The sequence below is a fragment of the Salmo trutta genome, chromosome 30, assembly GCF_901001165.1.
Source record: "Salmo trutta chromosome 30, fSalTru1.1, whole genome shotgun sequence".
Classification (NCBI taxonomy): Eukaryota; Metazoa; Chordata; class Actinopteri; order Salmoniformes; family Salmonidae; genus Salmo; species Salmo trutta.
Genome location: NC_042986.1, coordinates 22,691,816 through 22,707,794, shown reverse-complemented (window position 1 = coordinate 22,707,794; position 15,979 = coordinate 22,691,816). Strand labels below are relative to the sequence as shown.

Sequence of the window (15,979 nt, the reverse complement as noted above, 5' to 3'; positions counted from 1 at the left end):
AAATTAACGTTTCTTATAGGACAAATCTAAGTAGTCCCTCCCTGTTTCAGTCTGTTTTCTTCTGTTTGGTGCCTAATGAATACGACCCTGGTACCCCAGGTTGACCCGTTTGGTTGACCTCTGACCTCTACTGTAGACCTCCTCAGGGCTGCTCTTGGCCTTACAAAGACTGATGCGGGGCCTCTTGGCTGTGGGGAAATACTCTAGCAGACTGACGTCCAACACTTTGTGGTTTAACGGGTTGCTGTCTAGAGAGGACACATACAGAACAAAAACAACAGTCAAATTACAAGACAGATTAAGTTATCGCCTAAACAAAATGTTGTAATACTTTTTATTTTACTGACAGTAAATTATTGGCCAAGTAATATCAGGGTTAAAGTAAGCCGGTACGGAGTAGACGTTACGGCGTACCAGTATAACATGAGCCTATCACAATAATTAAAACAAAGATGCCAAGAAAACTGAAGGCAATTACAATATTATTTATCATTACTTCATGTCAGTTGCATGACAAATGAGCGACTGGAATTGAAACCGTGTAGAATACACTCCAAAATGCAGTGTGGTTTGACAATAAAAGTTACATTTTGCGAAGGCAGAGGTGAGTGTCAGAGACTGAGACTCTCGCGGACAGCAGTGGACGCATCATTTCAGGTTACAAGTGTAGGCCTAATGAATGTGTCACACCCTGATCTGTTTCACCTGTCCTTGTGATTGTCTCCACCCCCTCCAGGTGTCACTTATTTTTCCTGGTGTTTTTCCCTGTGTTTCCTGTCTCTCTGTGCCAGTTTGTCTTGTATGTTTCCAAGTCAACCAGCATGTTTTCCCGTACTCCTGCTTTTTATTCTCTTTTTGCTAATCCTCTCGGTTTTGACCCTTGCCTGTTTTCTGGACTCCGTACCCACCTGCCTGACCTGACCTCGAGCCTGCCTGTCACTCTGTACCTCCTGGACTCTGATCTGGTTTTGACCTTTTGCCTGTCCATGACCATTCTCTTGCCTACCCCTTTTGGAACTAATAAATATCAAACACTCAAACCATCTGCCTCCCGTGTCTGCATCTGGGTCTGGTCTTGTGCCCTTATAGAATGACAATTACTGAATGTCATTCATTATACTTTTTGGTGTTTTGTAAGAGATGTTTCTTTCCATTCATCAATTAATCAATCAAATGCATTTATAAAGCCCTTTTTACATCAACAGACAAGATGCCACAAAGTGCTTTCTAGAAACCCAGCCTAAAACCCCAGGGAGCAAGCAATGCAGATGTAGAAGCATGGTGGCTAGCAAAAACTCCCTGGAAAGGCAGAAACCTAGGAAGAAACCTAGAGAGGAACCAGTGTCACACCCTGATCTGTTTCACCTGTCTTTGTGCTTGTCTCTGCCCCCCTCCAGGTGTCACCCATCTTCCCCATTATCTCTTGTGTATTTATACCTGTGTTCTCTGTTTGTCTGTTGCCAGTTTGTTTAGTTTGTGAAACCTACCAGAGTTTGTTCCCCTGCCCCTTTCTTACTCCTGTTTTCTAGTCCTTCCCGGTTTTGACCCTTCATCCTGCCCTGAGCCTGCCTGCCGTTCTGGACCCTTTGCACCCTCTCTGGATTACTGACCTCTGCCTGCCTTTGACCTGTCATTTGCCTGCCCCTGTATTAGAAATAAACTTTTGTTTCTTCGACACTGTCTGCATGTAGGTTATACCTGAAACGTGATAACCAGGCTCTGAGTGTGGCCAGTCCTCTTCTGGCTGTGCCAGTTGGAGATTGTAAGAGTACATGGCCATTCATGAAATGGTAGTTGCACAGTGCACTGTATGGATGCAGGATTTATTTTAGAGTGGATGAAGGTGGCGAGGCTTACAGGAGCCTATTGAAGTGATTGTTTGAAAATTAGATTAAAACATTATGACTGGTTGTGTTTATGCCCGAAATATAATCTTGACTATTAGTCCACAGACATCTTAAGGGATTCATTCGATATACTTTCACACCTGGTTAATCCCCTGACAAACCCATGGAACCCTAACCAATGGAGTACTGTGGATGACATGAAGCATACTAGACAGGAGGCAACCCTTAACCACCCCTCCACTCTAATGAAATAGCAAAGTGTCAACATACAGTTAACAGACAATGTCCAAACAGAGACTGGGGGAGAAAGACAGAAAGACAAAGAGAAGGACGAGTGTGTGGGATGCCAAGTAGAGACATAAATAAATGATGTAAGTCTTCTAAAAACAGCTTATCAAGAAGCAAATGATTAGAATCAGGTGTGCTAGATTGCGGTTGGAGCTAAAAACTACAGGACGGTAGCTCTCCAGGAACAGGGTTGGAGCTAAAAACTACAGGACGGTAGCTCTCCAGGAACAGGGTTGGAGCTAAAAACTACAGGACGGTAGCTCTCCAGGAACAGGGTTGGAGCTAAAAACTACAGGACGGTAGCTCTCCAGGAACAGGGTTGGAGCTAAAAACTACAGGACGGTAGCTCTCCAGGAACAGGGTTGGAGCTAAAAACTACAGGACGGTAGCTCTCCAGGAACAGGGTTGGAGCTAAAAACTACAGGACGGTAGCTCTCCAGGAACAGGGTTGGAGAACCTGATCTAGAGAAAGTAATGGTGGAACTCTTAAATCTGTCAGCAACTATTGTTTCACAGCACTAACCAGGGCTATTGTTTAAGTTGGGTGCTATAACAGTGATACATTGGACTACAGATATGCTTCCTAGCTTATTCCGGAAATTCACAATTATTGTATGACGTGAAAACTGAAAAAACGGCAGCTATCCCTTTAAGGGGCCCAAAGTGGACAAGACAGGACAGAAGGGGGCCAGGAGAAAACCCCAGCCATGGCATTTAGACCTCATATTGGCTTTAGTTGGTGAGTCTCACCAGGGTTCTCTGTGGGTTTGAGGCCCTCCTGGCCCTTAGGCAGGAAGCCCCCGTTGGCCCAGTCCAGCATGGGCTTGACCTGGTCCTCTGGCCCCTCTGACTCACACGGAGGGAATGGCTTCTCAGCACGCAGACTGGCCATCTGAGAGAGAGAGGGGGAAAGAGAGGAAAGGGAGGAGGCAGGGTGTGGAAGAGGGAGAAAAGGTGGGGTGAGGGAAGGAGAGAGGGAGGGAGGGAGGGGAGGGAGAGGTAGAGAGGTTGTAAATGAGAACTTGTTCTCAACTAGCCTACCTGGTTAAATAAAGGTGAAATAAAAATAAAAAATACAATTGCTTGTGGGAGTATACATTTTAGGGGAAAATATTATAGGCCTATTTTAACAATGTTCAATTTTAACTAAGTTAAATTAAAATATCCATGTGACATTGTCACATACAAATATATAACCTGACATTTGATATTCTTAATTTAATAAAACAACAAACTTTTAAATGTAGTTTTTATCCTGTGCACCCCATTAAAAAAATATCTCACTTGTTGTATTTGTCTGCCAATCAAAGTGCCACTACAGTCACAGAGGCTTAATGCCTAGCAAGTAAAGTGAGAGATCATTGTTATTTGTTGCTATTTGTAGACAAGGACAGGGAGCACAGCAAAATGTTGCCTCAATTAGCCTAGCTAGCTAGCTGGCTCGTTTAAGTAACTTCTCTTCTCCGATTTGATGCGGTCAACACAGGCACTGTCAGATGGGACTATAAATAACATATGGCATCAACAAGTTAGCGGGAGTTGACTAGGCTTCATTGCATCTCTCTCTGTCTCTCCCTGTTTGCTCTGCACACCCCTTCCACACACACTGGCACCTCCCCCCGCCTGCTTCTGCAGCAGCAGAGCGCATTGCCTCCACCTTGCTGAGCAAGTGTTCAGGTTAAAAACATAGCGAAGTTTAGAAAACACACGCATTACGAAAATCTGAATACCCCCCAAAAAATGTATGATATTTTTAGAAAAGTAACATTATTTCAAATTCCCATGCCTACTGTCTGTCTGTTTGTCGGTTTTGTGAAGTTATTAACAGGCCCTAGTATTGAGTTCAAGGAAATGCAGGGAAATTCCCGGACCCTGTGTTGACATAAAAATGTATATACAGTACCAGTCAACAGTTTGGACACACCTACTCATTCAAGGGTTTTTCTTTATTTTTACTATTTTCTACATTGAAGAATAATAGTGAAGACATGAAAACTATGAAATAACATATATGGAATCATGTAGTAACCAAAAAAGTGTTAAACAAATCTAAATATATTTTATATTTGAGATTCTTCAAAGTAGCCACACTTTGCCTTGATGACAGCTTTGCACACTCTTGCTCACTCTGTGGTAAATTCAATTGATTGGGCATAGGGCTGTGGCGGTCATAGTCAGCTGGTGATTGTCAAGCAAATAACTGTCGATCTCACGGTAATTGACCATTAATTAACATAAACACATTTAGCATCTTCTGGCATCCAAAGATATTTAAGTTTTTTATTTTTAATGCATTTCTAAAAATGTCTAAAAACCTGTTTTTGCTTTGTCATTATGGGGTATTGTGTATAGATTGATGAGGGGAAAAAATGACTTAATCCATTTTAGAATAAGGCTGTAACGTAACAAAATGTGGAAAAAGTGAAGGGGCCTGAATACTTTCCGAATGCACTGTAGAGTAACCAAACCCTCCCCCCACACACACACACATATACACACACACACACACAAAATAATCTCTACATTCTTCTTTCCACCCTCCTCCTCCCCCTCCTCACCTCCAGTGCCTGGAAGATGGCCCTGCGGTAGGATGCCAGCTTGGCGTAGGAGGCCTGGTTGAAGAACTTGGGGAAAGCAGTGATGGAGTCCAGCTTGTCAGCTGAAACCTGGTGAGGATGATGAGTGGAAGCCAAGGACAAGATATTAGCAGGTGGAGATATGGAAGGTTAAATGCTCATTCATTGCTTTACTGTAAAACAAGGTCCGTATTCACAAAGCGTCTCAGAGTAGGAGTGCTTAACTAGGATAAGGTGCCCCCTGTCCATGTCATGTTATTCTTTATGCTCTACAAGAGGACTGATCATCGACCAGCACTCCTACTTCGTGTCGCATGAGCCTCGTTTACACCTTGCACTAATATGTGGGGTTCATGATCTTATCAATATGATCCAATCACTATCTAATCAAGGTTTATCTTTCATCTATCCACTATGTCCACATTTTGACCAGATTTCCAAGTCCCTCCCTGTATGCAATTTCTTTGCATTCAGATAATATGAATGTATTTATTTATTTTAAGAGACAAGTATTGATGCTGTAAGTCATTGGTACTGCCTGTCAATGATTTTAGAGATCAGTATAATGATGATTTAATTAAATGGTTTGACCATCCAGATCTGTCTACACTTAATTGATTTCCAGACACAATGCTTGTCTGACTACCTCCAGAGGTGGTCAGGAAGATCTGATCACAACCAGATCACAATTGTCTACACCTGTCTAAAAATGTGGACACAATCAGAATGTGGACAAGATAAGGACAAAAGGATGAATGTTAGCCCCGGGTATAAACAGGGCTTTTGCCAATGCTGACCCTGAAATATAGCAGACTTTATGACAGACATGATAACATCCAAAATGTTTCTCTCTGCCAAAACAATGAAGGAATGTTGTGATTGTTGTGAGTACACAGGGTGAGAACCCTCCTCCTCAATTCTCACCTCAGAGAACTTGCCATCACCGAACCACTGCAGCCACCTCATGCCATGAGTGGCTTGTCGTTTGCCTGTGGCACGCCAGGTGACCACGATGCCTGGCCACCAGGAGAACCCCTTGATCTTCCCCCACACCAGCTCTCCAATGCCAAAACCCTTGTTGTCCTGCGAGGGGAGAGGACGGGGGACAGTTGGAGGGGTAAAGAGGTGTGTGTGTGTGTGTGCGAACTAGATTTGGAATTTGAAACAGGTGGGTCTTTGACTCTAGGACATGTCAGCGCATAGACAATCCGCCAGGTGCACATCATCATAATGGATATACCACTGCTAGGGGACTGTGGGTTCCATTAGTCTTGTTGTGGATACAGGTTGGCCTCCAAACACACATTACAAAGACTCAGTCTTACTATGAGACTGTTATACTTCATTTACTTCATCTGCCACTGACTAACCGCACACCACACAGCTTTGTAGACCTGTGAGGTTACAGACATCAAAGACAATGGAGGCAGAGATGTACAAACACACACAGTCAGCCATGCTCCAAACACACATTGTCTCTGCAGGTGGACAAAAAGAAGAAGGGATGGGAGACTTCTATGATATTATCCACTTTCTCCTCTCTTGTTTTCTGTTAAAACTTAACTCCCTCTTCTATTGGCCCTATATTCCTCCCTTTGTCCTCTCCCTTCTCTCTCCCCCTTCCTCACTTCTTCCCCTCCCCTCTCCCTGTCTCTCTCCTCCCTCTCTCTCCCTCTCTCTCTCTCCTCTATCCCCTTCCGGTACCTTGTACTCTGGCTGGCAGGCAGGCTCTGTGGTGTGGGAGGTCAGGGAGGTGGAAGAGGTGGAGGTGCTCTGGGCCGAATCCTTAGAGTCCTGCTCCAGGAGCTCCAGGGAGGGGCTCTCAGGGACCACGGACACCAGGGGCCCAGGGCCAACACTGCAGGCCAGGCTCTGTGGAGAGAGAGAGAAAGGTGGGAGGGGGAGAGATGGGAAGGTGAGAGGGACACAAAGCATTAAACATTAGTTGGGATTAGGGTTGCAAAGTTCCAGGAACTTTCAATAAATTCCCTGGTTTTCCCTAAATCCCGGTTGGAGGAATCCTGCTTATTCCCTCCAATTCTGAGAATCCTCCAACCGTGATTTCGGGAACACCAGAGAATTTATTGAATGTTTCCGGAATTTTCAACTAGCTTTATGAGAAGGTTATATGTTTTGAAGTGTCTTAAAACCTATGTGTAATTACACAATGTTACCAAGTACGAACAACTGCTAAATCTGTATGTGTTTTTTTGTTTAATTTGGTCCCTATCCACCTGATGTTCTCTGCTCCACCCAATCCTAGTTCTTAGCTCCATCAGTGTGTGTTTTAGCATAGTGCTCTTGACCCAAATGGACTCACACATCTACCCAGATAATCCAGACCATCACCTAGGAACCTACTCAGTGTTCTTTAATCCAGATCATCGCCTTGGAACCTACTCAGTGTTCTTTAATCCAGACCAACACCTTGGAACCTACTCAGTGTTGTTTAATCCAGATCATCACCTTGGAACCTACTCAGTGTTGTTTAATCCAGACCAACACCTTGGAACCTACTCAGTGTTCTTTAATCCAGACCAACACCTTGGAACCTACTCATTGTTGTTTAATCCAGATCATCACCTTGGAACCTACTCAGTATCCTTTTCTCTTTTTGATATAATTAGCAATCTCACTGGTAACTGAAATAAAACAACCTTTTTGCAGGTACTGTAGACTGACAGAGAGACACACAGGGTATGAGAGAGAGGGGAGAGAGAGAGAGAAGAAGTGAGAGGTGGAGAGAGTGAGAGAGAGTGAGACAGAGGGGGAGAGACATAGAAAGAGGGACAGAAAGCGAAAGAGAGAGTGAAAGAGAGAGCGCAAGAGGGAGAGCGAAAGAGACAGGGAAAGAGAGCGATAGAGCTGTTGAACATTGTCAGTCAGGAAGGGCAGACGCCGAGCACTTAAGAAGGCACTTTTGAAATCTCTTCACATGATGGACTGTAGACAAGCATGTTTTAACTGGCTCACGCTGCAAACAAGAGACTTCAGAAAATAAACCATGAGGATCCAATTGTACACTGACTGTCACTCCTTCCAGGCAGCAGGGTTTCACACAAAGGCAGCCGTTATGGTTGCTGTGTGTGTGTGTGTGTGTGTGTGTGTGTGTGTGTGTGTTTGACTGTTTCAGAGTGACAAGCCACTCTTGTTGGATGGTGTGTGTTTCTGCAGGTGCTGTCTCATAATTTCTCAGAGAACTGACAGAAGACACACAGAGCTACATTCCTCCAGCCACATGTCATGTCTTGTCCTGTCCTACTCTGTTAGTTGTGCTAATCGTAAGGATGTTGCCATGGTTCAGAGTGATTTTTTCTATTTCACCTTTATTTAACCAGGTAGGCCAGTTGAGAACAAGTTCTCATTTACAACTGCGACCTGGCCAAGATAAAGCAAAGCAGTGCGACAAAAAACAACACAGTTACAAATAGAATAAACAAAAGTACACTCAATACAACAATAGAAAAATCTATATACAGTGTGTGCAAATGGAGTAAGGAGGTAAGGCAATAAATAGGCCATAGTAGCGAAGTAATTACAATTTAGCAAATTAACACTGGAGTGACAGATGTGCAGATGATGATGTGCAAGTAGAGATACTGGGGTGCAAAAAGAGCAAAAAAGTAAATAGAAACAATATGGGGATGAGGTAGTTGGGTGGGCTATTTACAGATGGGCTATGTACAGGTGCAACGATCGGTAAACTGCTAAGATAGCTGATGCTTATGTGAGGGAGTGAGGGAGATATAAGTCTCCAACTTCAGCCATCTTTGCAATTCGTTCCAGTCATTGGCAGCAGAGAACTGGAAGGAAAGGCAGCCAAAGTGGGTGTTGGCTTTGGGGATAACCAGTGAGATATACCTGCTGGAGCGCGTGCTATGGGTGGGCGTTGCTATGGTGACCAGTGAGCTGAGATAAGGCGGAGCTTTACCTAGCAAAGACTTATAGATGACCTGGCCAGCCGATGAGAGCATACAGGCCGCAGTGGTGGGTGGTATATGGGGCTTTGGTGACAAAACGGATGGCACTGTGATAGACTGCATTCAGTTTGCTGAGTAGAGTGTTTGAGGCTATTTTGTAAATGACATCGCCGAAGTCAAGGATCGGTAGGATAGTCAGTTTTACGAGGGTATGTTTGGCAGCGTGAGTGAAGGAGGCTTTGTTGCGAAATAGGAAGCTGATTCTAGATTTAAATTTGGATTGGAGATGCTTAATATGAGTCTGGAAGGAGAGTTTACAGTCACGCCAGAAACCTAGGTATTTGTAGTTGTCCACATGTTCTAAGTCAGAACCGGCCCGAGGATTGAACCCTGTGGCACCCCCATAGAGACTGCCAGAGGTCCGGACAACAGGCCCGCCGATTTGACACACTGAACTCTATCTGAGAGTATAGTATGACTACCTAGTCATGTAATCACGGACGGGATTGACAGAATATCTTTTTTAATATCAAATAATGTCTAAGGTACTGTTAGAACAGAGTAATTCATTTCTGTGGGGGTGTCAAATTTGAATGAAAAAATATGTACAATTAAATATGAGGTGGATTTGTTTTTCTTTGTGAGAACATAAAACAACAGAGCAGAATATTTTGACAGACTAGATGGGAGCCCCGGGGTATATAGTGTCTGTTCATTACGTTGTTGCATATTCAGTCTACTCTGAATGGCGTGTGTCCACATGTAGTGTGTGTTCTCACCAGAGGACTGCTGTGGTGCTCCAGCTTGTTCTGGCGTCCTCCCCTTCTCTGCTCGCGGCTGCGTGGTTTGCTGTGAGGGGCCAGCAGACCGGCCTGGAAGATGGTCCTGGGAGAGGGTCTCTGTCTCAGACCCGAGCCAGACTCCGAGCCCCCCACTCCTGCTACCTTGGCCTTCTGCTGTAGAAAAGACACAGCACTGCTAAACCATGGTTGACCAACTCACTGCCCAATCTGGCTGACCTTTGGACCATCATAAGAAGGTTTATGTCCATTCCAGTATTCTAATTCCTAATTCTACAGCGCACAGTGTCTGGCTACGAGACAACATCATCACCGTTCAGGTTTTGTTGATGAGATGGGGTTCAACACAGACTAACAGTAGGGCTAACTGGTTTCTACTGTTAGGATCATCACTTTGAGCACTATGCATTTGTGCAGGTAGCGTTCTCCTGGCATCCGGCAAACCCAGATTCGTCTGTCGGACTGCCAGATGGTGAAGAGTGATTCATCACTCCAGTGTTTCCACTGCTCCAGAGTCCAATGGCGGCAAGCTTTACACCACTCCAGCCGACACTTGGCATTGCGCATGGTGATCTTAGTCTTGTGTGCGGCTGCTCGGCCATGGAAACCCATTTCATGAAACTCCTGACGAACAGCTCTTGTACTGACGTTGTTTCCAGAGGCAGTTTGGAACTCAGTAGTAAGTGTTGCAACCGAGGAGAGATTATTTTTACGCGCTACGCACTTCAGCACTCGGCGGTCCCTTTCTGTCAGCTTTTGTGGCCTACCACTTCGCGGCTGAGCCGTTGTTGCTCCTAGACATTTCCACATCACAATAACAGCAATTACCAGGGCAGCTCTAGAAGTGCAGAAATTTCACAAACTGACTTGTTGGAAAGGTGCCACGTTAAAAGTCACTGAGCTCTTCAGTAAGGCCATTCTACTGCCAATGTTTTCCTATGGCGATTGTGTGCTCGATTTTATACACCTGTCAGCAACGGGTGTGGTTGAAATAGCCAAATCCACTAATTTGAAGGGGTGTCCACCACAGGAGGTTGCTGAGGGTAAGACGGCTCATAATAATGGAGCGAATGGAATGGCATCAAACACATGGAAACCATGTGTTAGATATATTTTATACCAATCTACTGATTCCGCTCCAGTCATTACCATGAGCCCATCCTCCCCAATTAAGGTGCCACCAACCTCATGGTGTCCACAAACGTCTGTACATATAGTGTACCTTGAGAAGCAACTGCTCTCTATGTATCCCCTCTTGATCCCGCATTCTTTTGTCTCTTACATAGCAGGCGTAAAAGAAACACAGACCAGACAAGTAGCCGCGCAATGGATTATGGTCATTGTAGTTCAGCATCACGTATTCTGCGCTAAACTATGTAGAACATTGGCCTGTTGGAAACTACAACCCCCTACAGTTTGGGCATGATCAGATTTATTTCTAGAGAAATTGCAGCACAATGTGCAGAGTCTGGTGGAGTAGAGAGTTGGGCAGTGTGTGTGTGTGTATATGTGTGTGTATATGTGTGTCTGTGTATCTAAGTATGAGTATGTATCTACATGTGTGTATCTATGTATGAGTAAACTGTCTGCGCTCATATGTGTGTATGTGGATCTATGTAGTGTGAATACTCACCTCACTATAGGAGTCCCAGCTGCACTCCTCCTCCTCAGAGGACCTCTTCCTGGTTCTCTTCCTGCTCCCAGACAACTGGTTCGCATCTGAGTCTGGAGAGAGAGAGGGTAGGAGAGAGAGCAAGAGAGAGAGAGAGAGATGGGGAGAGACATGGGGGACTGAGTAAGAATGGTGACTGTTGTAACTTTCATGTGTTACAGAGTTAATGTTTAAGTTAATTCATGAAGCTGTATCTAAAGATATTTTCTTTACAGTTATTTGAGAACTACATACATATTTTGTTGTATTGGTTAGTATTGAATTACGCTTTGACTGCAAGTTCCAGAATGCCTTGCGACAGGAGAGAGAGTTCGCGCCAGTTATGTTATGACAAGTGATTATCCTGACCTTTCGCTAGCAACCAACTTTTATTGTTTTTGAGAATCTAAAGTTGTTAAATGTAACGTGAACAGTACTATTACTAAAATAAGCTTTTATTTCAAACCCGACATCCCGAGTAATTCCTTTGAAGATAGTTATTCTACAGTGACTTATGAAAACATAGGGTTCAGAGAGTGTGTGAGAAGTTTCGGCTTGAGAGTTGAGAGGAAGCTGCTACTTAATGCGGTAGTCAAGTGTAAGGTGAGAATTTGGTCAAATGAATCAAATGTATTTATAAAGCCCTTTTTAAATCAGCAGAGGTCACAAAGTGCTTACAATTGAAGTCGGAAGTTTACATACACCTTAGCCGAAAATATTTAAACTCAGTTTTTCACAATTCCTGACATTTAATCCTCGTAAAAATGTTCTCTGTTAGGTCAGTTAGGATCACCACTTTATTTTAAGAATGTGAAATGTCAGAATAATACTAGAGAATGATTTATTTCAGCTTTTATTTCTTTCATCACATTCCCAGTGGGTCAGAAGTTTACATACACTCAATGAGTATTTGGTAGCATTGCCTTTAAATTGTTTAACTTGGGTCAAACATTTTGGGTAGCCTTCCACAAGCTTCCCCTAAAAGTTGGGTGAATTTTGGCCCATTTCTCCGGACAAAGCTGGTGTAACTGAGGCAGGTTGGTAGGCCTCCTTGCTCGCACACGCTTTTTCATTTCTGCCCACAAATTTTCTATAAGATTGAGGTCAGGGCTTTGTGAGGTCCACTCCAATACCTTGACTTTGTTGTCCTTAAGCCATTTTGCCACAACTCTGGAAGAATGCTTATGGTCATTGTCCATTTGGAAGAGATATTTGTGACCAAGCTTTAACTTCCTGACTGATGGCTTGAGATGTTGCTTCAATATATCCACATAATTTCCCCTCCTCATGATGCCATCTGTTTTGTGAAGTGCACCAGTCCCTCCTGAAGCAAAGCACCCCCACAACATGATGCTGCCACCCCCGTCCTTCACAGTTGGGATGGTGTTCTTCGGCTTGCAAGCTCATCCCTTTTTCCTCCAAACATAACGATTTTGGAGCAGAGGCGGTTTTGGAGCAGTGGCTTCTTCCTTGCTGAGCGCCCTTTCAGGTTATGTCAATATAGGACCCGTTTTACTGTGGATATAGATACTTTTGTACCTGTTTCCTCCAGCATCTTCACAAGGTCCTTTGCTGTTGTTCTGGGATTGATTTGCACTTTTTACACCAAAGTACGTTCATCTCTGCGTGGTCTCATAATGTTTATACTTGCCTTGAAATACATCCACAGGTACACCTCCAATTGACTCAAATTATGTCAATTAGCCTATCAGAAGCTTCTAAAGTCATGACATCATTTTCTAGAATTTTCCAAGCTGTTTAAAGGCACAGTCAACTTAGTGTATGTAAACTTCTGACCTACTGGAATTGTGATACAGTGAATTATAAGTGAAATAATCTGTCTGTAAACAATTGTTGGAAAAATGACTTGTCATGAAAAGTAGATGTCCTAACCGACTTGCCAAAACTATGGTTTCTTAAAAATACATTTCTGGAGGGGTTGAAAAATGAGTTTTAATGACTCCAACCTAAGTGTATGTAAACTTCCGACTTCACATCCTGTATGCGCCTACAGTAGAAACGACAACACGATATACAGAAAATAAGTAACTTACTTTGACAGGAACGCACACATGTCCAAAGTTATTATGTGTAAGGAAAACAACAAGGAAGGCAAAGCGAGCGCCAGCAAGAAAACATTCAAATTCTTGCAGGACTGCGCAAATATACTCATTCTTGATCTGTGCAAAGTGCGGTGGGTTCTCCTGGAAGAGAGAAGTTTATCCGGCTCAGTAAAGCCTCAAACATAAATTGCATGCAATGCTGAAATGGACTACTTCTGTGAATTAATGAGGAGGCAGAACACACCTCAATTCAAATTGTTGTTAGAAAATACAACTTGTTAGAAAATAATTTGAAATTGACAAGTTGAAACATAGTCTATAGATAATTAGCAAGAAGCGCGTGTTAACTGTCCTTGTCACGTCCTGACCATAGAGAGCTCGTATTTTTCTATGGTAGAGTAGGTCAGGGCGTGACTGGGGGGGTTTTGTCTAGTTTATTTATTTCTATGTTTGGTTCTAGTTTCTTTTTTCTATGTTAGTTGTTTTTGTTTATCGTCTGTCTTGCATAGTTTTACATAGAAATAAAGATGTGGAACGATATGCACGCTGCGCCTTGGTCTCTTTCATACGACATCATGACAGAATCTCCCACCACCAAATGACCAAGCAGCGTGCCCAGGAGGAGCAGGCACCCTGGACCCGGGAGAGAAGAGAGTGGAGGACATCCTGGACCTGGGAGGAGGTAATGGCAGGGGACAAGACCCTGCCATGGAAGCAGGCGGAGACAGCGAGAGAGGAACGGCGAGGATACGAGGAACTAGCACCGCAACGACGGAAGCCCGAGAGGCAGCTCCAAAACATTTTTTTAGGGGGGGCACACGGGGAGATTGGCGGAGTCAGGGTTGAGACCTGAGCCAACTCCCCATGCTTACCGTGGGGAGCATGTGACCAGTCAGGCACCGTGTTATGTGGTGGAGACCTGAGCCAACTCCCCGTGCTTACCGTGGGGAGCGAGTGACTGAGCAAGCACCGTGTTATGCGGTGATGCACACGGTGTCGCCAGTGCGCATTCACAGCCCAGTGCGTCCTGTGCCAGCGCCCCGCACTTGCCGGGCTAAAGTGAGCATTCAGCCAGGACGGGTTGTGCCAGCTCTACTCTCCAGACCTCCAGTGCGCCTTCACGGTCCAGGATATCCTGCACCGGTTCTACGCACCAGGTCTCCAGTGCGCCTCCACAGCCCAGGACGTCCTGTGCCTGCTCCCCGCACTCTCTCTGAAGTGCGTGTCCTCAGTCAGATACGTCCTGTGCCTGCTCCCCGCACTCTCCCTGAAGTGCGTGTCCTCAGTCAGATACGTTCTGTGCCTGTTCCTCGCACTCGCCCTGAGGTGCGTGTCACTAGTCCGGTGCCACCTGTACCGGTCCCACGCATGAGGCCTCCAGTGCGCCTCCCCAGTCTAGTACGTCCTGTGCCTGCTTCTCGCACTGAAGTGCGTGTCACCAGTCTGGTGCCACCTATCCCGGCTCCACGCACTAGGCCTCCAGTGCGCCTGACCAGTCCGGAGACAGTTCCCAGTCCAGAGCTTCCGGCGACAGTTCCCAGTCCAGAGCTTCCGGCGACAGTTCCCAGTCCGGAACCTCCGGCGACGGCCCGCAGCCCGGAGCCTCCTGAGACGGCCCGCAGCCCGGAGCCGCCTGAGACGGCCCGCAGCCCGGAGCCGCCTGAGACGGCCCGCAGCCCGGAGCCGCCTGAGACGGCCCGCAGCCCGGAGCCTCCTGAGACGGCCCGCAGCCCGGAGCCTCCTGAGACGGCCCGCAGCCCGGAGCCTCCTGAGACGGCCCGGAGCCTCCTGAGACGGCCCGCAGTCCGGAACCTCTAGCGACGGCCCGCAGTCCGGAACCTCTAGCGACGGTCCGCAGTCCGGAACCTCTAGCGACGGTCTGCAGTCCAGAGTCTCCACCGATGCTGGCGGGTTCGCAGGATGAGAGGGTTCTTCGTCCCGCACCAGAACCGCCTCCGATGCGGGAGGATCCGCGGAATGAGAAGGTTCTTCATCCTGCACCAAAGCCGCCACCAACACTAGACACCCCCCAACCCTCCCTTTTGGTTTCAGGTTTTGCGGCCGGAGTCCGCACCTTTGGGGGGGGGGGTACTGTCACGTCCTTACCATAGAGAGCTCGTATTTTTCTATGGTAGAGTAGGTCAGGGCGTGTCTGGGGGGTTTTGTCTAGTTTATTTATTTCTATGTTTGGTTCTAGTTTATTTTTTCTATGTTGGGGTTTTTGTCTAGTTTACATTTTCTATGTTGTGTTCTCGGTTGTTTTTTCTAGGTTGGGGTTTTCTTATGATTCCCAATTAGAGGCAGCTGGTCATCGATGTCTCTAATTGGGTATCATATTTAAGTTGTGGTTTTTCCCACTAGTGTTTGTGGGAGATTATTTTGAGTTTATGCATGTAGCACCTCTTCATCACGGTTTGTTGTTTTTGTTCATAGTTTGTCTGTCTTGCATAGTTTCACATAGAAATAAAGATGTGGAACGATACGCACGCTGCGCCTTGGTCTCTTTCATATGACATCCGTGACAGTCCTGTTGCGTAATAATCCCATTTTGGAACAGTGAGTGAATTCTGACATCACGTGCATAAAACAACTCATGCTGGGGCGACTGTTAGAGATATTTGGAAAAGCTTAATGCGTTTGAGCCAACCATTTGCACACATATAGACTTTCTTTTTTTCTATTGTGTTATTGACTGTACGCTTGTTTATTCCATGTGTAACTCTGTGTTGTTGTTTGTGTCGCACTGCTTTGCTTTATCTTGGCCAGGTCACAGTTGTAAATGAGAACTTGTTCTCAACTAGCTTATCTGGTTAAATAAATCTGAAATTAAAAAA

At 45.3% G+C, this 15,979-nt stretch overlaps 1 protein-coding gene across 3 annotated transcripts in view; it reads right to left on the bottom strand.

The window, feature by feature from the left end:
- Positions 1-15,979, bottom strand: part of dnmt3bb.1 (DNA (cytosine-5-)-methyltransferase 3 beta, duplicate b.1) — a 79,539-nt gene that overhangs the window by 40,543 nt on the left and 23,017 nt on the right. For 2 of the 3 annotated variants that reach the window (XM_029723419.1, XM_029723420.1), the window contains exons 4-10: positions 11,065-11,156; positions 9,411-9,587; positions 6,416-6,583; positions 5,636-5,794; positions 4,694-4,801; positions 2,886-3,027; positions 126-248 (exon numbers count right to left, since the gene is read on the bottom strand). In XM_029723419.1, the coding sequence (XP_029579279.1) occupies positions 126-248; positions 2,886-3,027; positions 4,694-4,801; positions 5,636-5,794; positions 6,416-6,583; positions 9,411-9,587; positions 11,065-11,156 (969 nt within the window). The remainder of the gene's footprint in view (positions 1-125; positions 249-2,885; positions 3,028-4,693; positions 4,802-5,635; positions 5,795-6,415; positions 6,584-9,410; positions 9,588-11,064; positions 11,157-15,979) is intronic. The other variant, XM_029723421.1, reaches the window with a different exon arrangement.